General features: G+C 40.7%; 1 protein-coding gene across 1 annotated transcript in view; it reads right to left on the bottom strand.

The window, feature by feature from the left end:
• Positions 1-992: 992 nt before the first annotated feature.
• Positions 993-24,164, bottom strand: part of LOC123504508 (Na(+)/H(+) exchange regulatory cofactor NHE-RF1-like) — a 70,816-nt gene continuing 47,644 nt past the window's right edge. Inside the window, 3 exon segments of the mRNA XM_045255080.1 lie at positions 993-2,462; positions 2,575-2,762; positions 6,769-7,350. Of these exon segments, the coding sequence (XP_045111015.1) occupies positions 2,339-2,462; positions 2,575-2,762; positions 6,769-7,350 (894 nt within the window). The 3' untranslated portion in view covers positions 993-2,338.

Below are 24,164 nucleotides of genomic sequence, written 5' to 3' on the forward strand. Positions count from 1 at the left end.
ATGCTAGTTATATGAGATCTTTGTGGTGTCACACTCTTATTCTTTATTTAGTCAAAGATTGTAAATTATTAGATGTAATATGAAATAATAATATCTGTGATAGAACATTAAATATACTGAAAGCAAAACGAAAGGGAAATGAAACCCAGCAACAATCAGCGTTGCTGCAAAAATAATAATAAAATAAGTAAAAAAGAAAATATTCTCAACTATGCCAGATTGAAGAATAACTTATATTCCTGTCTGTCTTCATAGTGCTAATTTGTTATTACTTCAATGAATTCTTTCCTTGTATGGCGATGATTAGGCCAATCTAGGCTACTATCAATTCAGGGTATTTGTCTTAACTGGTGCTACACAGGGATTGACAAAAACACCATATTCAAAGCTCCTCTTTATTGGCATAGCAATTTGTTAATATATATCGAAAATTTTCTCAAAATCTTCAGAACTAATTACTATTAGAACTATAGTCATGTTATTTGTTTCAAGTGCTACATTGGACTGAGGGATGATAAAGCATTTAAAGTACACTTTGGATAACAATAACAAGCTATTAATAACCTCCCAATTTCTCTCGCATTCAACGCTAATAACAACTACCAATGACTATTTTTTTTTTTTTTCTGTAAGCCTGTGTATCTTTTACTTCCAGATGGATCAGGTGCAAACCCTTTTTACAAATCCTTCTCAAAACGGCCATTCAATAGAAGTAAGAATCTAGCCTGTAGAGAGACCAATATACGATGCTTACACACACAGGTAATGTGCTGTTATCCTGGTTAACTTGTATTTAATAACGTTCTTCTCTCACATGCTGAACTATGTAACTCTCCAACTCCCATCGCTCTCTTACCCTATAAGATACTAGTGCATACCATTACCATACTACAAAAACATCCTAAGCTGATAACTCCGCCAATTAAGTAGTTTTTTCCACCTCCTCTTAATTGTCAAACTCTGATACGTAAGGATTAAAATAAAGTACGTCACATGCTTACAGTTTATTGAATATATACTGGTTACGTATCACAATGAACAGGGACAACATAGAATGCACTGGTAAGCACAAAAATGATCGTACACACACCTATCGGTTATATGCAGAGAGGTACACCAGGTAAGAAATCAAACCACAACACATTGAAAAGCTACCTACATGGGAGACCTATGTAGTGTTCCTCAGTAAGGTGCTGCACTGACCTGGGCGTCACCTCACCGCACTGCCTTCTGGTACTACTGATTAGTGACGCAATTATTGACGAACCTTCATGCTCGGTGAACGAAGCAGAGTCAGAAAGGTCTTCACGTCATTCCTTCAGTAGATTGGGGCACTGTGTAGATAGTGTAACCTATCAGTCTAAAAAGAATATATCCCTAAGTGCTCAAGGAGGCATCAATATTCTGAACATCATGCCATCATCGTTGTGCCAGAGGCGATCAGGACAAAGAACGTTAAGTTATGAGTGGGTGGCAGCAGCTGCTCCATCAATTCCCTAAGTCTATGCTTCGGCACATGGTATGAATTAAAAGAATAAATGATCTTACTATATAATCAAACTTAAAATCAGGTGTTTATGTCTTCAATACAAACAAGTTATTAATGTAAGCTTATAATACCATTAATTCACATTTTACATCGATTAGAAGAATAAATGATCTTACTATAATCAAACTTAAAATCAGGTGTTTATGTCTTCAATACAAACAAGTTATTAATGTAAGCTTATAATACCATTAATTCACATTTTACATCGCCAGCGCAAGTTGGTTTCGTTGCATCACTTGCCCCATAGTGTACAGTAACGGACGAGGCAGCTAAGCCTCTATTACAGCTCACCCTCCATGCTGCTTACATTTCTAGACCTGTGCTCGTGGCGTGGCATCAGAATGGCCTCTAATCAAGACCCATAAAGACGAATTGCTGTGTCTAGAGGCATCTGTGGTTACGTGATGGTACATATTTTACATGACATGAAAAACAATAGTGGCCTCAGCTTGTATGGAAATCTGCTTGAAATTCATTCTATTACTCTGAATCGAGAATTATTTTCCCTGTTCCCTGTTTCACAGACCTCAATCTAATCCTGGCAAAGGACTCGCCTCACATATACCAGAAGTTCAAAGTACTCACCTCACATATACCAGAAGTTCAAAGTTATACATTTTACTAATATATACATGATTATTTACTAGTCTTCACCACATGTACAATCATCATAAATCACAGGAAAGAAAGATTAAGTGTGAAAAAGAACCATGAACCACATAAGTGGCAATTCGGCGTGTCCACAAGTCTGGTGTGACAAGGACGCCTGCTATGCCCCCGTCCAGCTCTTCACATGTTCTGGATGATCTCGTACTTCGTCTTGAGATCGACCGTCTCCTTCCGAGGGTCAGCCTTCTTTTTGCGAGCCAGCATTGCTCTCATCTCCGCCGCAGACATGTTGAGGTTAAGGCCACTGAGGAAATGGACATATACTGAGTTGCTAGGTAGCCCACAGTATCACCATGTATACAAAACTAAGAACTAAAATACTCAGATTACACTAATGACTTCAATAAGTAGCTTACCTGGAGTTATAAGTGTTGTTGTTGGACACTGGCTGAGACTTCGGACTGGCATTGTTGGTGGTGCTAGTTTTGGTAGTTGTGGTGTTGGCTGCGGCAGTGTTGTTGAGGGTTGCTTGAGGAGAACTGCGCACGGGCTCGGGGACAGACTCCAGTGAGGGTGGCGGCGTAGGGGAAGTGCTCATGGGACTCTGGACAAGGAAAAAATAACGAAAATTGGATCATTATCTCTGGTATTCATCTTCCTGTCCTGTTGCCATCCAGTTGTACAACACTTCGGACATTGCAGCATAAAAAAAAAAGATCGTGAAGTCAGCTGAATCTCGTTAGCGAAGTCCTACTTGAAACAATCGTTACAAAGAACTTTAGATAAATTTCTGGAAAAAAAGAAAAAATCATCGGTGGATGGGCTGGCTAGCTCCATTCAGTAGTTCAATTGACACTCTTTTGCATCGAACTGAAGTTCCCAGATTGAATCCACGTTGCTGTTTTGCGTTTTCTGTCAGTCACGCCTAAAACTCCATCAAGGATGCGAGTCCACACTGCACCCCAAGTCGTCTACAGCTCCAAATGAATGTTGATTAGGCAGTATTCAGGCATCCTTCATAATCTTTCTTCTAAGACGACTGATCTTGGGAGTAAAAGACGACTGCTCTCATTAAGTGCCATTACGAGCAGGTCATTCAAGAGTAGAGTCTAGAGAATGCCTGCACAACCAAGTGACTGACTAAGGCGTTGAACACTAATGGTGTAACATTGGTGGTAAGTGGTATACAGGTAAGAGAATAAGGAAGGAAGGAGAAAGAGGATATCATAGCTCTCTCTCTTTGTGTGTGTGTGTGTGTGTAGTGGTGCCAGTGCTGGTGGATCGTAACATCGATTTTATGATGGCGAGATTGAATGAGTTTTGTAGTGACGGCTCGGTGAAGAATGTTAGAGGAAGAAAGAAAATACATAGTGAGGAGCGAGTGTATGTGACCGCAAACTGTGAGGGTGAGATGAAAAGAATTGAATAACGTGAGACGAGTGATGGAGGGAGCAGAGAAAAATGGTGAAGGGGAGGAAGAGTGAAGAAGTATACTTGTGGTAAGACTGCGTTTTGTGGTGACTATAGTGAACCCTGATTGCAAGTGTTGATCATATATACTGGTCATCAGTTAATACAAAGCTCTTTATATCTATAGACAAAGTGTGTTTGTGAAGGACTTTGGCAAGGGAGTATGTTGGAAATTTCACTGTAAGAGGAAAGAGTTGATCACGACTTGTTGATGTTACTGTGCACGTCTTTTTTTCTTCTATTCAAATTCAGGTGCTGTCATTGTAAGTAGCAGCACTGAAAATAAAATAATTTTCTTCTTGATTTGTCACCTTTCCTGTATGCAGTGTGGAAACAGATGCTCTATTCCACAATTTTATATTTTTTTGTCATTCTACCGAATAATGTAAATACCAAAAGTCCTCGGAGAGATGATTACCTGACAAGTTATTGCTGTGTGAGGCTTGAACGACTGGCTCACATTGAGTCACCACGTCTAATATAGCGCCATACTGAGCTCTGTATTATATTAGCCGCGTGTGTGATAATAAGTATTAAAAAAAAAAAAAAAAAAAAAACTGATCCAGACTCGGAAGGAAGTCGTCGTAGTGATTGACTTACAGAAAAGGAACAGCAACATTGAACTACACTTTTTTCAAGCAAATATCAGAGTTAACAGCAAAATAAAATAAAAGGAATGATGGAAAGTACTAGAGATTACGAATAGTGTTCTCTAAATCGAGACGGACTCAAGAAAAATGACAAAAAAAACCCTGAGCCTGATCACGTTATGGAATGATTGTTGATGGCTGTTCATTCTTCAGTCACAGGAATCTTTCTAAGTGCTAAAAGTAATGGATAAACCGGTGACGTATTGCCTCAACATTCAATTAAAGAAATAGCGTATAATCAATAAGGAAAAAAAAAAAAAAAAAGAAAAAGAAAACTAAGCTGGGTGAAAATGAGTTTCTACATTTGCATTAAGGCAATCGAAACCACTTGACAGAATAATGCGCATCGATGTTTTCCTTTTATTTTGCTAAGAGACGTCAGTAAAATGCAGATGTGTTCTGTGTTGTGAAGTCTGCCAAAGGACAACGAGAGGCTGAAGAACTAAAGCCTGTAAGGAAGGAAAATATTAGAAATACAGGTAGTTCAGAAATTTATATTCAACGACAGCAGTGCACATAAATGAGATAAATAAATACATAGGCATATAGATAGAAAGATAGATAATTTTCCATACCCTAGCTGGCATAAACTCTCAGAAGGCTTCTGGACCCGTTGGGGTCCCTCCTATCGTTCTCAAACACTATGCCTCCGTCTTTGCACCTTGCCTGGCCAAACTCTTCCAATTCTGTCTATCGACTTCTACCTTTCCTTCTTGCTAAAAGTTTGCCTACATTCAACCTGCTCCTAAAAAGGGTAACCATTCTGATCCCTAAAACAACCGCTCTATAGTTTTAATCTCTTGTTTGTCTAAAGTCTTTGAATCTATCCTCAACAGGAAAATTTTTAAACATCTGTCACTTCACAATCTTCTATCTGATCGCAAGTATGATTTCCGTCAAGGCCGCTCTACTGGTACTCTGGCTTTTCTTACTAAATCTTGGTGAAATTTTAGCTGTTGCGTTATATATATCAAAAGTCTGGCACAAAGCTTTGATCTCAAAACTAGCCTCCAATGGTTTTTATCCTTCTCTCTGCAACTTTGTCAAGTTTTCCTACCGACCTTTCTATTGCTGCTGTGGTAGACGAACACTGTTCTCCTAAATCTATTAATAGTGGTGCTCCTTAGGGTTTTGTCCTGTCATCCGCTCTCTTCCTAATATTTATTAATAATCTAAATCAAACTTCTTGGAATATCTATTTTCCGCGTCTTTCCAGAGACAACCTTTTAGGAAGAGACGCCACAGAACGTCTGACTTTTTATCTTTCTAAGATTTCTGATTGGACAGAGAAACTAGTAATGTTCAATGCCTCAAAAACTCAATTCCTCCATCTATCAACCTTCCAAACAACCATTCTCTCTTCTTCAATGACATTTAACTGTCGTCTTCTTCTACACTGAATATCCTCGGTCTGTCCTTTACTTATAATCTAAACTGAAAACTTCACACCTCAGAACCTCACACCTTAGAACGCCTAACTTCTACGAAGTCAGGTGTTCTAAGGCGTCTCCGCCAGTTTTTTTTTTATTTTTTATTTATTTATTTTTTTTCCCCTCCCAACTGTTAACTCTGTACAAGGGCCTTATCTGCCAATGTATGGAGTACTCTCCGCATGTATGGGGGGATTCCACTCACACAGTGTGGAATCAAAAGCTTTTCGTCTTATTAATTCCTCTCTTCTGAATACCCATCTCCAGCCTCTTTCTCAAAGCTGGAATGTTGCATCTCTTGCTATCCTTTATCGCTATTTTCATGCTAACTGTTCTTCATATCTTGCTAACTGCATGCCTCCCTGCGGCCTCGCTGCAAAACGCTCTCTTCTTCCGCCCCAACTCTGTGCAACTCTCTAATCAGTATTCATACCTTTCTCTGATAAACTCTGGAACTTCCTACCTACTTCTGAATTTCCAATTTCCTATGACATAACTTCATTCAAGAGAGGTTTCAAGACGTTCATCCTTTTTTTATTTCAGGTAACTCTCTCGGACCTGCAAGGGGACTGCCAACTAAGTGGGCCTGTTTTTTAATATTGGTGTCCTGAGCCAGATTTCCCTTCTTACATAAAAAAAAAAAAAAAAAAATATATATATATATATATATATATATATATATATATATATATATATATATATATATATATATATATATATATATATATAGAGAGAGAGAGAGAGAGAGAGAGAGAGAATGAATACTATATCATAACACACACACTGTCTGTAAAAAGAAAGCCACATCATAAATAAATAGGAAGCAACCTGAGCCCGTTAGGCAGCTGGTCGTGTCTGTTGTTAGTAGCATGAGAGGTGAAAGGAAAGAAGCGGTAGTCATCAGGTTATACTAAGTAACAGAAGCGGTTTAATCTGTTAATTCGTGTTAACAGGGTTTAGGCTGATTATTACAGATAGCAGGAGTGTTAGTGGTGGAGTCCCCTAAGTGCAAGCTGAGGGCAGCGGCGGCGTGCGGGGCGGTGGCTGGGGAAGAACCAACCTGAGTAGGAGGGTCAGTGCGGGTGATGTCGGAGCCGTGTGAGGAGTGTGACTCCCCCGAGGAAGCAGAAAGACAGTGCGAATCAGAAGTTGCCTGAGAAGCGACTACTTCGGCACGTCCAGCATCTATCTCCACGTTGTCGTACTCTGCTTCGAGGTCAGACTCCTGTTCGGGAGTAGCCTCGACCTTTATCTCATCCTCTTCCTTTTCCTTCTCTTCCTCCTTCTCTTCTTTTTCTTCCTCCTCCATTTGCTGCTGCACCTCTTCCTCTTGGGAACCGTCAGTCTCGGGGTGGGTTTGTTCCCGTCCCTCCAGAGGCTCTTCGAGTTGAGGAGAGTCTGCCTCACTCGGTTCGGGCAATGACTCCTCTCCTGGTACAATCATGTCATTTTCTGAGACTCTGTCGCTGCCACTCAGCGAAGCTGCATCCTCTATAGGAGTCAAAACATCATCTGAAGTGTTCTCGGCTTCCTCAGCGAGCAGAAGCGAAGGGGATTCGATCTTTTCTTTCTCCATTGTTTCGCTAGATGCAACCTCTTCCACTGTGGAGTCCTTATCAGCCTCGGCAAGGGCCGCCACGTGCTGCTCAAACACAGGCACACAGGCAAAACAAACATTAACAAGAGATAGCCACAACAGTGCCACCATGCTGCAATGTGGCGGCATTAATGCTGCTCTAATGGGAACAAAATAAATGTAAACATATATACATTCAATATTATCTACTTTTCATGACATTATTTACAAAGGACACAACACTGAATACAATTAATCAAACAAATATGAAGAGCATAATGCGAACACACGTATACACGCACGCACCCACACCCACCCACCCACCCACACACACACACACACACACACACACACTTCTATGGAAAAAAAAAAAAAAAAATACAAACAAACATCATAACGACCAAGGCAATATTTCCAAAAAGCAAAGCCGTCATGAAGGACAACTTGATAACAGCTGACACAGTTACTTAGTCGGGGATGGAAAATCATAGAAATGATGTCCTACGTAATGATATGCGAGTATGTCCTGTACGTAAACCAGTATGTCTGTCTTTTAGTCTTACAGTCCTGTAACACACACACACACACACACACACACACACACACGGTAGCTCAGTGGTTAGAGCGCTGGCTTCACAAGCCAGAGGACCAGGGTTCGATTCCGCGGCCGGGTGGAGATATTTGGGTGTGTCTCCTTTCACGTGTAGCCCCTGTTCACCTAGCAGTGAGTAGGTACGGGATGTAAATCGAGGAGTTGTGACCTTGTTGTTCTGGTGTGTGGTGTGTGCCTGGTCTCAGGCCTATCCGAAGATCGGAAATAATGAGCTCTGAGCTCGTTCCGTAGGGTAATGTCTGGCTGTCTCGTCAGAGACTGCAGCAGATCAAACAGTGAAACACACTCACACACGCACAAGCACACACACACACACACACACACACACACACACACACACACACACACAGGAGAAAGATTTCTTAATCTAATGATGGAAAATATGATGGAACAGAGGGTGAAGGAAAATACTAGATATAGAGATGATGATGAACCGGCTAGACTGGATTTGGTGTTAACAAGAGAAGTGTACCTATGTGGAGATATACAATACAAATGTCCTTTGGGAAAGAGTGATCATGTGGTTATGGAAATGCAGATAGCAACAACACAGCGAAGGAAAGACGAGACATACAGGAGTGGTAGATTGAATTATAGAAAGATGGACACAAAGTTTGAAAAATTATTTCAGAAAATTAGATTGGGAGGAGATGTTACAAATCAGAAGTGCAAAAAAATATGAGATTTTTATGAAATATTATAAAGAAGGAGTTATGAAATTTGTACCAAAGTATAAACCGAGAGAGGAAGGAAGAAAGGATTGGTTTAATGCAACTTGTGTTAAGGCTAAGGAAAAGAGAGATGTGGCTTGGAAAAGATGGAAAAGAGCAGGAATATACTAAATAAGGAGAATTATAGAGTGGCGAGAAATGAGTATGTGAGGGTAAGGAGGGAGGAAGAAAGAAAATTTGAAAAAGATATTGTAGACAAGAGTAAGGAACATCCAAAATTGTTTTACAGGTTCATAAATGGTAAACTTAAAAGAGAGAGTCCATTGAAAGATTAAAAGGAGAGCAAGGGATAGTAGATGACCCTAAGAATATAGCGGAATTGCTAAATAATAGGTTTCAGCAAGTATTTACTGAAGAAACAATGTTTGTAAAGCCTCAGAATGTACAAGGAAATGTGCACATGGATGACATTAAGATACCTAAAAGGAGTTATATAAAATGTTGGAGGAACTTAAAGATGATAAAGCGATGGGACCAGATGAAGTTTCAGGAAAATTATTGAAGGAGTGTAGAGAAGAATTGATTGATCCATTATATGATATTATAAGGTGTTCATTAGAAACAGGGAAGTACCAGTAGAGTGGAAAAGAGCTGAAGTGGTGCCCATTTATAAGGGAGGCAGTAAGGAAGAGCCTCTTAACTATAGACCTGTGTCTCTAACAAGTGTGGTCGGTAAGATTTGTGAGAGGGTGATAAAGAAATATTGGATACGGTTCCTGGAGGATCATAAGTTATTATCGGATCATCAATTTGGCTTTAGGAAAGGGAGGTCATGTGTAACAAATCTACTGAGCTTTTATTCAAGAGTGGTTGACAAAATACAAGAGAGAGAGGATGGATGGACTGTGTATATTTGGATTTAAAGAAAGCTTTTGACAAGGTACCTCACATGAGACTGCTATGGAAATTAGAGATTTATGGAGGACTGAAAGGAAAAGTGTTAAAGTGGATGGAAAACTACTTGAGATGGAGGGAGATGAGAACGGTAATAAGGGATGCAAAGTCGGACTGGTTGGTGGTGGAGAGTGGAGTCCCACAAGGCTCAGTGCTGGCACCAATACTTTTCCTTGTATATATTAATGACATGCCAGAGGAGTAAACAGTTATATTAATTTGTTTGCGGATGATGCGAAGTTGTGTAGGTGTGTGAAGAGTGAAGAAGATTGTGAAATTTTACAGGCAGATCTGGATAAGATTTGGGAGTGGAGCAAGAGGTGGCAAATGGAATTTAATCTGAGCAAAAGTCATGTGATGGAGATGGGGAAGAGTGGAAGACGGCCAAGAGGGTCATATAAGATGGGTGAAGAAGTAGTGTTGAAAAAGGTGGAAAAGGAAAAGGATTTGGGAGTGATAATACAAGACCATGGGCAGTTTGAGGCTCATATTGATAAGATGTTTGGAGAAACGTATAATTTGATAAAAATATTGGATTAGCCTTCCATTATATGGATAAAGATATGATGAAGAAATTAATTAGTACGGTAATTAGACCAAGATTGGAATATGCTGGAGTGGTTTGGTCCCCTTATAAAAAGAAGCATATAAGGAAGTTGGAGAGATTGCAGAGAATGGCAACAAAAATGGTTCCGGAATTGGCAGAAATGACCTATGAGGAGAGATTAAAAGAAATGAATTTGCTTACCTTGGAACAAAGAAGAGAAAGAGGAGATTTAATACAGGTTTATAAACTGTTGAATGGACTGGATGAAGTGGATAATGAGCAAATGATGTTGAGAGAGGAAAACTTAAATAGAACTACGAGATCGCATAGTAAAAAGATAGCCAAGGGAATATGCCAGAGGACCGGGGTTCGATTCCCCGGCCGGGTGGAGATATTTGGGTGTGTCTCCTTTCACGTGTAGCCCCTGTTCACCTAGCAGTGAGTAGGTACGGGATGTAAATCGAGGAGTTGTGACCTTGTTGTCCCGGTGTGTGGTGTGTGCCTGGTCTCAGGCCTATCCGAAGATCGGAAATAATGAGCTCTGAGCTCGTTCCGTAGGGTAACGTCTGGCTGTCTCGTCAGAGACTGCAGCAGATCAAACAGTGAATCTCACACACACACACACACACACACACACACACACACACACACACACACACACACACACACACACACACCGCGTACTGTAATGGTTGGCACACTCGGCTCACAACCGAGAGGGCCTGGGTTCGAGTCCAGGTCGCGACGAGGCAAATGGATAAGCCTCTCAATGTGTAGCTCCTGTTCACTTAGCAGTAAATGGGTACGGGATGTCACTCGAGGGGTTCTGGCCTTGCTTTCCGGGTGTGTGGAGTGTGGTGTGGTCTCAGTCCTACCAGAAGATCGGTCTGTATGACTGGCTGAGTGACCAGCAAACGACCGTGGTGAACACACACACACACACACACACACACACACACACACACACACACACACACACACACACACACACTACAAATATCGATAACATAGGCAAGAAAAAAAACTCAGAAAAGAAGGAAACCATCACATATTTTTTTCTTTTCTTCACGATCAAGGGAGCGGGAAGCGGGGAAGACTATGAGGGAAAAAGAATGACAAACGCAGCATATACAACGAAGATAAACGACGACATTTTACGCTTGTCTGGATGGACGCGTCGTGCCCGGTAGGTGACGTATGCGGGAGTGAAAGGGGAGGAGGAGGAGGAGGAGGAGGAGGAGGAGGAGGAGGAGGAGGAGGAGGAGGAGGAGGAGGAGGAGAAGGAGAAGGAGAAGGAGAAGGAGAAGAAGAAGAAGGAGGAGAAGGAGGAGGAGGAGGAGGAGGAGGAGGAGGAGGAGGAGGAGGAGGAGGAGGAGGATAATAATAATAATAATAATAATAATAATAATAATAATAAGAAGAAGAAGAAGAGGAGGAGGAGGAGGAGGAGGAGAAGGAATACATAGGAATACGAGAAAGACGAGTGACAGGAGGCCTTGCGACCTATGACGAGGTCACTCGTTTACTATACTACATGTACAGAAGCTATATACTTAGTAGAAGGCAAGGATATAGAACAGATGAAGCTCCTCCCCACCCACCACTCCTTCCGGCGTCACCCGGCAAGAAATAAGACGAAAAATACACCCCGATTGCTGAGAAGGACAATCGGGGAAATTTATACAGGAAAGATGGGAAAAAGAGAGTACTAATGTAAAACTACTACTATTGCTATGAAAAAGAGATATCTAGTGTAACTACTACTGTCGCTAACACACAAAAAAAAAAAAAAAAAAAAAATACGGAAACCAATTTCTCTATAAAACTTGTCTAATTTACTTTTGAACGTAGCTACCGTGTTAACTTGGACGACGGACGCTGGCAGCTTGTTCCAATGTTCAGCTATTACGTTAAAAAAGTTTCTTCGCAAATCAGTAGTATTAAATCGCTGTCCTTTAAGCTTCAAGCCGTTATTTTTTGTTACTGATTGCGAGAGCTCCAAGAAGATTTTCGTAATCGATCTTGTCTATATTTTTAAGTATTTTGAACGTTTGATGAGGTCACCTCAGATGCTACGATCTCTAAGGGAGGAGGAGGAGGAAGAAGGAGGAGGAGGAGGAGGAGGAGGAGGAGGAGGAGGAGGAGGAGGAGGAGGAAGGAGGAGGACGAAGAAGAAGAAGAAGAAGAAGAAGAAGAAGAAGAAGAAGAAGAAGAAGAAGGAGGAGGAGGAGGAGGAGGAGGCACAGTTGACGTGCAGAGCCGAATGTGGCGCAATGTAGGGAGAAGGGTGTGAATAGGCACGAAAGGGCAGGAGTATGCAAATAAGGAAGAGTAAAAACTATGTGACGCAAGGTAGAAAGGAAGGGTCAGAGAAGACGTGCAAGTTATCAGAATGGGAAAGAAAGGGTAAGGGTAATGGAAAAGCAAGGTGAAGGGGCGAAGGGCAGGAGGAATACAAAGAATGTGAGAGAGGAATGGAAAGTAGTAAGCTATGCTGATTTGTGAAGGTGGGAAAGAATTAATGAATGTAGACAGAGGAACAGGTAATAAAGAACCTTAAAGATAAGTGAAGAAATTATGGATGATAAGGAAAGAAAACGATAAATAAGTTAAGATATTTGCTCGAGATTTAAGAAACAAGCTATAAAAAAAGGAGCTGAAGGAAAGACACATCATGGGAATAAATCTGAAACGTGAAGATAAAAAGAGTACAAAGGAAGAAGGAGACAACATATTGTGCAATGTCTTCGATAGCGGAACTTAACGAGAAAGATCAGGTAGAAAGAGGGAAATAGGAAACAGAAAGAAGAGAACACAAAGGAAAATAAGACATATAAGACAACACAAGAATTTGACAGCATTAAAAACTATAGGTACAAGAAACGAAAATAAGAAACAATTGGAAAAGGAACACAAAGAAAGGCATAGAAGGCAAATCCACAAGGCATTAGGTATAGATAAATGGCAAACAAATAAAAAAGATAGCAAAGAAAACCAAACGAGTAAAAAAAAAAAAAACACGATATAAATACAAGTAACGAATAAAAAACATTCATAAAGGAAGACATGAGAAGAGACAAAGAATAAGAGTGTTTTAGATACAGAATGAAAACATATCGGGATACAGATAAACAAATCAAAGAGGAATGCTGATCGAGTAGTACTCCAGCACACAGATCCTTCATTAACCCAAGAAGCGTGGGTGGATAAGTCTGTCCGTTCAAGTGAAGAGTTAGGTCAACAATGACATATCCCTTAGAAATCGTGCGTTGTGGCTTCTGTGCCAAAGTTATGTCTTTACCAGATTGATAGACGTGCAACTTTGACTCCCGTGCAACATCCTCTACAAATGTTACATCACATAAACGTTTCTTCGGGTTTCCACGTCGCTCATCTCCCAGAAGTGCTTTACCTTCTTGGTTTATGAAACCAGGGCCGGTATTACTGAGGAGCTTTGTCTGGCGGATCAAGATGAACTCTTGGACGTGAACCAGACTTACGCCAACATTAGATATCAGGATGGACAGGATTCAACTATCTCCGTACGTGACTATGACCATATCCTGAAGGCCAGGCCAAGTGCCCCACCACAGATACTTCTACAGAAGATCAGGAATATTTGTCCCAATCAATACAGGAGGCAGAGAACTCAGCTTGCGATAAAGAAAGCCAAGTAGAGGAGGTTGCCACTTCATCTGCAGTGCGAAGATCAACTCGTATATTGAAGCCTTCAAGCCAATATGGGTGGGATTGAAATAATGATGTCCTGAATTGGTATTAATTTTGAGGATCATTGGTTATGTTATATGTTCTATTTTCGCTAGAGGGTTTTATGTGATATATTCTTATTTTCTCTCGAGGGGAAGAATGTTATAATATGTCCTACTTATTTTATGAGTCTTGTCATGATCCCATTGTTTTGCTTACACTCTTTGGTGGGACTCAACACTGAATATGCCCTGTAAGTTTTATTACCTTTCTTTCATTATTTTTAGTGTTTATGGATATGTACACATTGTACAGAGTACTGTAGATTTAAGAGTTGTATGCTTATTCAGAGAAGTAAGATTATACTTCTGTTTAAGCTTAATAAAGCTTGGTAAGCAACAACTAAGTCTTTCTACCTCACAATAAGCTGTATAAAAATCACCAAGTAGCAGAATGAATATGGAAACACGTTATGGTACTGAGAGGATTAAGGAAGAAATAGACCACTACAAGGCGGATAGTTGTCAAAATAGGTAAGTATTTTAATGATTGACGTGTATGGTTACAAAAATATTAACCATATTCAGTATGTATTATCCCAACATTATGGGATGCATGTGGCAAGAAAGGAATTATAGTTTTCGAGTTACAATCAACAGCCATACTTCCTCCTCCTACTCTACACACGAAGTTGCATTTAATATACCAATTCAAAGTGTCACGATGACAAAAACAACGACTATACTGTTACTACTACTCTCAGGTTTATTTCATATAATTACAATTATCTTAGGTTTATGAGATGGCAAGGGCAACTCAAGGAACCCCGCCAGTTACGATGAAGTTGCCAGCTATTCACTGCTCATGACAAGTCCACTGAGTCATTTTTAGAAATTTACTCAGGTAAAGTCTCACGGTGAGTGTGATAGCAAATCTTGGATAAATATAAGTGCTTAGTTTCTATCCTTCACTCCCACTACATCTATACTACTACCTCCATTGCCATTATCACTGCATAACTCTGCCTCCAAATAAATGTTCGGTTCCTATCCTTCACTATCTCTATTACCATCACTGTCTCTACTACTACTATCACTATATAACTCTGTCTACCTCTCCCTCTCACATTCCCACATTACCAAACCTACCATACATCCAACATCCACCCTCATCCATCCCCACTTATCATACCCATGATTGTTTACTACCTTGTCACCACCTTCCTACGCTGCTTTGTAACACACACACACACACACACACACACACACACACACACACACACACACACACACACACACACACACACACACACACACACACACACACACACACACACACACACACACACACACACACACACACACACACACACACACACACACACACACACCCTTAAAGAAAAAGATAACCACAGGCGCCGCGTCCGTTTCCACCCGCCACCCCCGCGTCATCTCCCTCCGTCAGTAGAGCAACACAACACAGCTACTAGTGTCTCAATGGATGATCTGCTGATTCATTTCGGTGGATCGGTGAGTCGGTTATTTGAGCAGGTGTCTTCGAAGTGCTTGGAAGCTAGGCTGAGATGAGGTAGTAGGTGGTGGTGCTGCTTTCTCGAAGTCAACTTTCTAAACCACAGTTCGAGGGAATGCAAGCGTCTTGTATGTTTAATGATTCATTTTACTTTATTATAATTGTGCTGCTGCTGCTGCAATTTGATATCATATGATACTAATAACGTTGTTAGCAGCAGCAGCAGCAGCAGCAGCGTTGAAGTTATAATAATTGTTATTATTGCGATGGTAATGCTGGTGGTAATAGCAATAATAAAGAAAAAATAGTTGGAGTAATGATTGTGATGGATACTAGTGGAATTGTTTTTGTTTTTGTTATGGCAGTAATAAAAAGTCAGCAGTAATGGTTATCAAACTAATAAAAATACCACAGTAGAGTATTAAAAAGCAGTAACAGTAATCGTACCCGTACTTATTGAAGTGTTTCAAAACAAACTTTTTTTTCTTTTGCCGTCGACCTCATTTTCTTCCCTCTTGAACTTAAACTGCTCACTCTACTCCCCCAATGTACTCCTTCACCTTTCTCCCCTCCCCCAGACCTCTTCTCTCCTATAACATTGTTCTAGTTTCCTTTCTCAATTTAACCTTCTAGTAAACACAAACTCACTTCCTAGTCACATCTTCCCTTATATATTCTAGTCTTTCACTTCTTTCCTAACTCTTCCAGGCTCTTTAGTCTTTACACCTCACCCTTCTCTTTTTCATCACACCTTTCTTTTTCCCTTCTTTTAGATTCCTTATACCTTCCCCCCTCTTCTCTCCTCATCTCATCACACCTTCCCCTTTCTTCTTCCTATTCTCTCCTCAACTTATCATATTTTCTCTTTCCCTTCCTTTTTTTTTTTTCCAAGCAAACGTCCAGAAGTCTCTTAGCCTTTCTCCCATCCTATACTTTGTTTCTTTTTACCTCAAGCATGAATATAACATGCCTCTCGACCATGTGGCCCTCCATGAAGTTGAGAGTGAAAGCTTCCTCACACACACACACACACACACACACACACACACACACACACACACACACACACACACACACACACACACTCACTCAATCACTCACTCACTCGCTGTTTCGCTCATCTATCCTACTACGTCACCAACTCCAACATGATAGGTATGGTAAAGTAAGTACTACTTAGACTTTGAGTGGTGTCAAAAGTATCTTTCCTATTTTAGGAATCGCTAATCAGACCTTACCAATGTCTTTTACCAAACCTTAATGGGTTAATGGTCTTGGAAAACTGGTATTGTGCTGGAAATCACAAAGTGTACTTTAAAGGAAGAAAAATAATACTTGCCCTGACATACTAAGTACAACAGCACATCACGCTGCCAGGCCCAGCTGATAGATATGTTTGCGTCTCTATGCATCCGAATTGCGAGAAACTCTTACAAACTACTAGGTAAATAAGGATTAGAGATATTCATATAATTGCATTAAAAAAAAATCAATACTACTTATACATATTGTTTTAGTTGAAGTAAGTTCGTTTTATTAAATTTATATTTTTGTATTGATTTTTTTCTGTAACAGGAAAACGACAAACAAATAACAAATTAACGAATGATTATTAAAAATACGTGTTTCCTAATACTACTGTATCTCAAGAAAAGTTCTCTACGAACCTGCAGGCTCCTCCTTTACTTTGGCTGTAGCCCTTCAGGCCTGGAACACTTAAGCGCGGGGCCCTTCTGGGCGCGGGAGCCAAGGCCATGGCCTTCTCGGACACTCCCCCTCCCCCCTACATCCGCCACTGCGCACACGCGCATACGCACACACACACACACCCGGTAGCTCAGTGGTTAGAGCGCTGGCTTCACAAGCCAGAGGACCGGGGTTCGATTTCCCGGCCGGGTGGAGATATTTGGGTGTGTCTCCTTTCACGTGTAGCCCCTGTTCACCTAGCAGTGAGTAGGTACGGGATGTAAATCGAGAAGTTGTGACCTTGTTGTCCCGGTGTGTGGTGTGTGCCTGGTCTCAGGCCTATCCGAAGATCGGAAATAATGAGCTTTGAGCTCGTTCCGTAGGGTAACGTCTGGCTGTCTCGTCAGAGACTGCAGCAGATCAAACAGTGAAACACACACACACACACACACACACACACACACACACACACACACACACACACAGAGAGAGAGAGAGAGAGAGAGAGAGAGAGAGAGAGAGAGAGAGAGAGAGAGAGAGAGAGAGAGAGAGTGTGTGTGTGTGTGTGTGTGTGTGTGTGTGTGTGTGTGTGTGTGTGTGTGTGTGTGTGTGTGTGTGTGTGTGTGTGTGTGTGTGTGTGTGTGTGTGTGTGTGTGTGTGTGTGTGTGTGTGGTCGCGCCTCCTGGTCACCCAGCCAGTCTTCCCCATTACGGAGCGAGCTCAGAGCTCAAAGACCGATCTTTGGGTAGAACTGAGACAACAACACACTCCACAAACCGGGAAAGCGAGGCCACAACCCCTCGAGTTACATCCCGTACCTATTTACTGCTAGGTGAACAGGGCCCACACATTAAGAGGCTTGCCCATTTGCCTCGCCGCTTCCCGAGACTCGAACCCGGCCCTCTCGATTGTGAGTCGCGCGTGCTAACCACTACACTACGCGGTGTGTGTGTGTGTGTGTGTGTGTGTGTGTGTGTAATTCACCTCGGTCACCTGCTGGTCACCCAGCCAGTCTCTCCCATTACGGAGCGAGCTCAGAGCTCATAGACCGATCTTCGGGTAGAACTGTGACCACAACACACACCGGGAAACCCCTCGAGTTACATCTCGTGCCTATTTACTGCTAGGTGAACAGGGGCTACACATTAAGAGGCTTGCCCATTTGCCTCGCTGCTTACTGGGACTCGAACCCGGCCCTCTCGATTGTGAGTCGAGCGTGCTAACCACTACACTACGCAGTGTGTAGTGTGTGTGTAATTCACCTCGGTCGCCTGCTGGTCACCCAGACAGTCTTCCCCATTACGGAGTGAGCTCAGAGCTCATAGACCGATCTTCGGTTAGGACTGAGACCACAACACACTCCACACACCGGGAAAGCGAAGCCACAACCCCTCGTGTTACATCCCGTACCTATTTACTGCTAGGTGAACAGGGGCCACACATTAAGAGGCTTGCCCATTTGCCTCGCCGCGCCGGGATTCGAACCCGGCCCTCTCGATTGTGAGTCGAGCGTGCTAACCACTACACTACGTGTGTGTGTGTGTGTGTGTGTGTGTGTGTGTGTGTGTGTGTGTGTGTGTGTGGCACATTTAGAGTACGTGATGTATGTACGTGACACCTGGTAAGCTGTCCAGGTGTCTGGCTAAGTGCTGACACACTTCCAGTCACCTGGCTGGCCCTTGTACTATTTAGGCGAACAATGAGAACCTTCTTCTACTCACTATCTCTCATCCAGTCAACTACTGCTTGCATCTCAATTTAAATTTTCTTTAGTTTATGAAGATGATCTTATACTTTCCATTCACACCTTACATGAAGCAATCATCCTTTCAACCTTAAAAATGAAACACTACACTTTTGGTAAGGTGCTTTAGTCAACAGAAGAGTGAGAAAAGAAAAAAAAAGAACTTCAGTTTCATGTAGTTGCATAATGCATGTTTATTTTTATTTGTTCTCTTCTTCCAAGGTCTCTTCCCAAACTCCTCCCTTCTTTCTTTCTTTCTGATCTCCCTCACGTCTCACCACACACATCCTCCCCTCTCCCTGCCCACCCTCACTGCTCTAGAGACTCGCCGGCGGGGGTGATGCAAGTGTTGTTTTGTGGCGGTGGACATTCGTTTGGATATTATGTGACGCCACAACATGCTGCCTGGGGGGCAACGTGTGGCTGAACATAAAATGTGCGTTACATTTTGTCTCGTTGTTCATTCAATTCCACTATAGCCTCTGTAAACACCATGGTACCTTATCAGCCTTTTGTTCTTTCCTCTTCCCTTTCCACTGGCTTAACAACAGTTAGTCTTCAAACACTTTTCATGGTATTTTATCAGATGGATTATAATAATAACAATAATAATAATAACAAAAAAATAATAATAATATTTACAACAACAATAATAATAATAATAATAATAATAATAATAATAATAATAATAATAATAATAACAATAATAATAACAACAATAATAATAATAATAATAATAATAATAATAATAATAATAATAATAATAATAAAATAACAAAAAAAAAACAGTATTGAATAATAAGAGCTTTCACTCATGCCTTCCTTCGTTTACAGAGACGTTCAATTCAGTGTCCTCTATATTTCCACCCTTTCCCCCTCTACCTCTTGATCTCGCCTTCCTTCACTCCCCTCAGGCCACCCCGCCTAGGACCTCGTCCCACAACAGACATGTTGCACACGACACCATATCATGAAATACTAACAGTAAAGTGAAACTGAGTAACCAAACTCCACTTTTCCCACAAATTGTCAGATGAAACCACCTCTTATCTCCCACCTCTTCCCTCCTTCTACCGCCTCCTTCCTCTCGATTTCTCCGTTTCTTACTTTAGCGATGAGCCACAAAAAATGGAGTATTAGGTTCTTCGGAATATCGAATATCTCTCTCTCTCTCTCTCTCTCTCTCTCTCTCTCTCTCTCTCTCTCTCTCTCTCTCTCTCTATATATATATATATATATATATATATATATATATATAACGTCGATGCCAAGACTAAAGAGGAACTTTGCGTGAAGTGCCCTAAAAGATGAAGAGTCAAAAGTTTTTGTTAAAACCTATCTCAATGAAATAGGAATATATTTTTTTAAACGCGTGAAGTGAAGTAAGAACATAACATTTCCACAGCTATCAGTCCGTGAACACCATTGTTGCTTTCTCCGAAGATCCAAAATCTGCAATCCTATGCGTCACACCCTATGCATCCGTCCATCTACTGAAGCAGTGCTCGAGGCGGAGCTTCATGCTGGTAGCGTCACGCTCAGCATACCTGGCCTCGTTACGTGCCTCGAACGACGTTAAACAGTCGGTCAGCGCACCGCCTCGCCGTAAGTCAAGGACGCTGGGGAATCTCGGCCGCCCCTCGAGCCATCTGACACTAGCTACATGGTGGCTGTTGCACTGATAATTTTCAGCATCAAGGTTAAAGTTCCATCTGTAATTTTTTTTAATTAGCCTTATATATATATATATATATATATATATATATATATATATATATATATATATATATATATATATATATATATATATATGAGACATATGTATACCCAAAGTAGCGTTATCAGCGCAGGGCCAGCGGTAAGTCCAGGTATTTATGAGTATATTGCCTAATTGTGGCAGTTGTGGTGAAATATATGCCACGACACACGTAGTAATGCACCATCTACCCTATAGAGGAGACGAATTCAACCTTGCGTGTAGGGCCTTACACTTATGACATACTCTTCATTCAAGCGACATACGTTCGTCTCACCGTCCGCGTATTACCTCCTTGAACTTCAAGGTATTTCCGGCAAACAGTCCTTGGCAACAATCATTCCTTTTCATTACTCAATCTATTATGAATTTTTTCTTTAATCTCACACAATTGTTTTTAGATAAGATAATTTCACAGCTTCGTGAATGAGAATGCTAAAACTACTTTTTGAAGGTTGAGCTCTTTTTGTATCGAGTGACGTAAGGTAACGCGATTAAGTACATACTAACATGTGGCCTTTTCAGTACGAGACAAAAGCATTTACAGCACGACCATGAGTAAATATAATCTAAGAGGTACCTAAGCGAGGGATACTAGTCCCATATGATTAGACTGGGATTTAGAGGTGGTGTGGTAATTGCAGAAGAGAGAAGAGAGGAGGACCTAAAGAAGGAGGAAATGCCATGAAATAACATAGATAGAAAATGAGAGAGAGAAGAAGGTGGGGGAAGATGAGAAAAGAGGAAGAATTATGAATGGAGAAGAGAAGCAAAGATACACAAAATGAGAAGCGAGGAGGAAAAAAGGTATAATCGAAGAAATATAGGAAAGAAAATAAATAATCCAGTGATGTGGATGAAAAAATAAATTTTATGTACAAATGAAGGACTGGATGATAAAAAGACAACAAACAAGAGGCAAAGGTAGTATAAATAAAGAATTAGTCTATAAAAAAGAGACAACGGGTGGAAAGCAGTGTAAGGAATGACTAGTACAAAAGTAAAGTAAATATCAAATCACAAAACAAGAATAAAGAAACAGAAGAGAAGTAAGAGATTATAAAAGAAATTTTTATTGAAACAAGTAGAACAGAACATTAGCGCGAGCGCGCGCGCGAGCGCACACACACACACACACACACACACACACACACACACACACACACACACACACACCTTCAGACCACAACCAACAAAACACTTCAAGAAAAATAAACAAGGTATATGAGCATAAATCTTATCCCTCTCATCCAACTGATTATCTCCACATTCGGTAAGGACATCCCATCTTTTTCCGAGTCCTCTCGTTATCCTGCTTCTACATATTAGAGGAGGAGCAGGGAGAGGACCAAACGCGGAACGAGGACCTAATACTGTCGAAGTTAGTCGGAGAGGAAGGGATGGAGAAACCTGAACGTTCAGTCTGGTCAGTTCTTAAGCCAGCGAAGAAGCAACGAAAGAGAGGAAAGAAAAAAGAAAGAAAAACTGGTCTTCCTTGACACCGCTGACCCTTCCTGTGTCGGTTACGAGTACTCCCCCCTTCTCGCCCTACCATCTATATACACTGCTATCATCCCCGCCACCTACGCACGTTCCAGTCACTGCTGCTGCTCCTCCTGCGGCCGCTGCTGCGCCTACACGCCCAAGCTCCATCTACCCACCTTGAAATCATATATAGTGAATACGTAATCAGCCCTTAGACTTTCAAAGCCGAAATTCAAAGCTAAAATTCAAAGTTGCCACGGAAGAGGGAGCGACCAATCTCGGAGTTTCTTTTTAGCGTGTGGAAAGTGGCGGCAAAGGAAGCTTTGGTGGTCTAGTGGCAGTTGTGGTTAGCTTTATGCATCAGAGGGTTAAGAGGATGAGGGGAAAAAAACTTCGACGGTTATCCTATAAATTATAACAAAAAAAAAGGAGACGAGTGAGTGTATACGTGTGTGTCTCCTCAAAAGTTTGTGAAAAGAATAGTACAAAAATTTAGAGAGAGAGAGAGAGAGAGAGAGAGAGAGAGAGAGAGAGAGAGAGAGAGAGAGAGAGAGAGAGAGAGAGAGAGAGAGAGAGAGAGAGAGAGAGAGAGATTAATGCACCACAATATCGAGGTCACATAGCACCGACTAGGATTACGATACAGCGATACTTCTCCTAGTGACGAGTTACAGTGAATTATGATCTAACCAGAGAGAGAGAGAGAGAGAGAGAGAGAGAGAGAGAGAGAGAGAGAGAGAGAGAGAGCTCACGCCCCGTCTCTTCTACCTGACCATAAAACCGAAGACTTAAAGGTTCTTCATCTGACCCTTTTCTCAGTTCCCTTCCCGTCCCTGCCCGGCCACAAGTCTGCCCCTCGACCCTCGACTACCTTCAAACCACAACACAAGAAATAAGTACAAAAAAAAAAAATAAATAAATAAATAAATAAATAAATAAAAATAAATGAATAAATAAATGAATAATAAATAAATAGATCAATAAATAGCCGAATAAATGAGACTTCCTGGGTCAATTTGCATGGTACTTTAATTGCCTCATATAGTTTGCTAAGTTAATTTCTTCAGTGTTATTTTTCGTTGTTTCTTTTATCTTCGTAAGAAACCAATCGTTTACTAACGGATATCAAAGTAACTTGTTCAACCACTTCAAATCACTTGTTATTTTTTTCATATTTCATTAATAAAAATCTTGCAAACCAATAAACCACTAACCTGAAGATTTACAATAATTTTGTTCTTTAAGCTTCATGTTTCATTCCACAGTTATATTACTAAATAAACACAAACTTTTTTTCTTCTCTAACATGGAATCCTTGATATGTCCTTCATCACTTCCTAAAATGAAATTTACCTGATACTGTTTTCCACTTGATGTATACCTATAAGTGTTTCAAGAGAAGAGTATCAATCTAGCTTCAAAATGAAAGTACTGTACAAGGATTGTATTCTTACTCAACCTTTTTTACGGAAAATCTGTTAATGAGTAGACTTTTCAATCTATTTATCTTCCTTTATAACATTTCTTTGTTTAAGCTTTCCTTATATATGAAAAAAAAAAACGCATTTTCTTCCTCTCTTGTCCTTACAAACTCCGACTCTCTAATGACTTTATGACATAGGAAAAATTGACATATTACTTATACAATTACATAAAATCTTTCTCATAACTTAATATTATAAAACCTGGCCTTCAAATTTAAAAACTAACACTGTTGCATTTCTTTTCATTTAATGTCTCAGATACCTCATATTACGCTTTATGCTGTCCTTTTATCGCTTTAATATAATCAGTCCTATATTTTTCCGGGAACGACGAATTAGGGATGAATTTTCCTTGATATCGTATAGAAAGTTGACGTCACTTAAATATTTCTTCGCTTCGCGGTACAATTGTTAAAAGCGATGGTCAAACGTGCGTGCGTGCGTGCGTGTGTATGTGCACGTGCCCGCGCGAGCATTTGGGAGCAGGAAAATATTCATTAAGTGAGCTAAAAAAAAAAAAAAAAAAAAAAACATGGCATGAACTATAAATGTAAAAAATTATAAATGTCTAAAATTAAATAAAAAATCAAGATATGAAATAAGAATAGTCCATTCGCGAGAGAGAGAGAGAGAGAGAGAGAGAGAGAGAGAGAGAGAGAGAGAGAGAGAGAGAGAGAGAGAGAGAGAGAGAGAATTTTGCCT

The sequence above is a fragment of the Portunus trituberculatus genome, chromosome 16 (genome assembly GCF_017591435.1).
Source record: "Portunus trituberculatus isolate SZX2019 chromosome 16, ASM1759143v1, whole genome shotgun sequence".
Lineage (NCBI taxonomy): Eukaryota > Metazoa > Arthropoda > Malacostraca > Decapoda > Portunidae > Portunus > Portunus trituberculatus.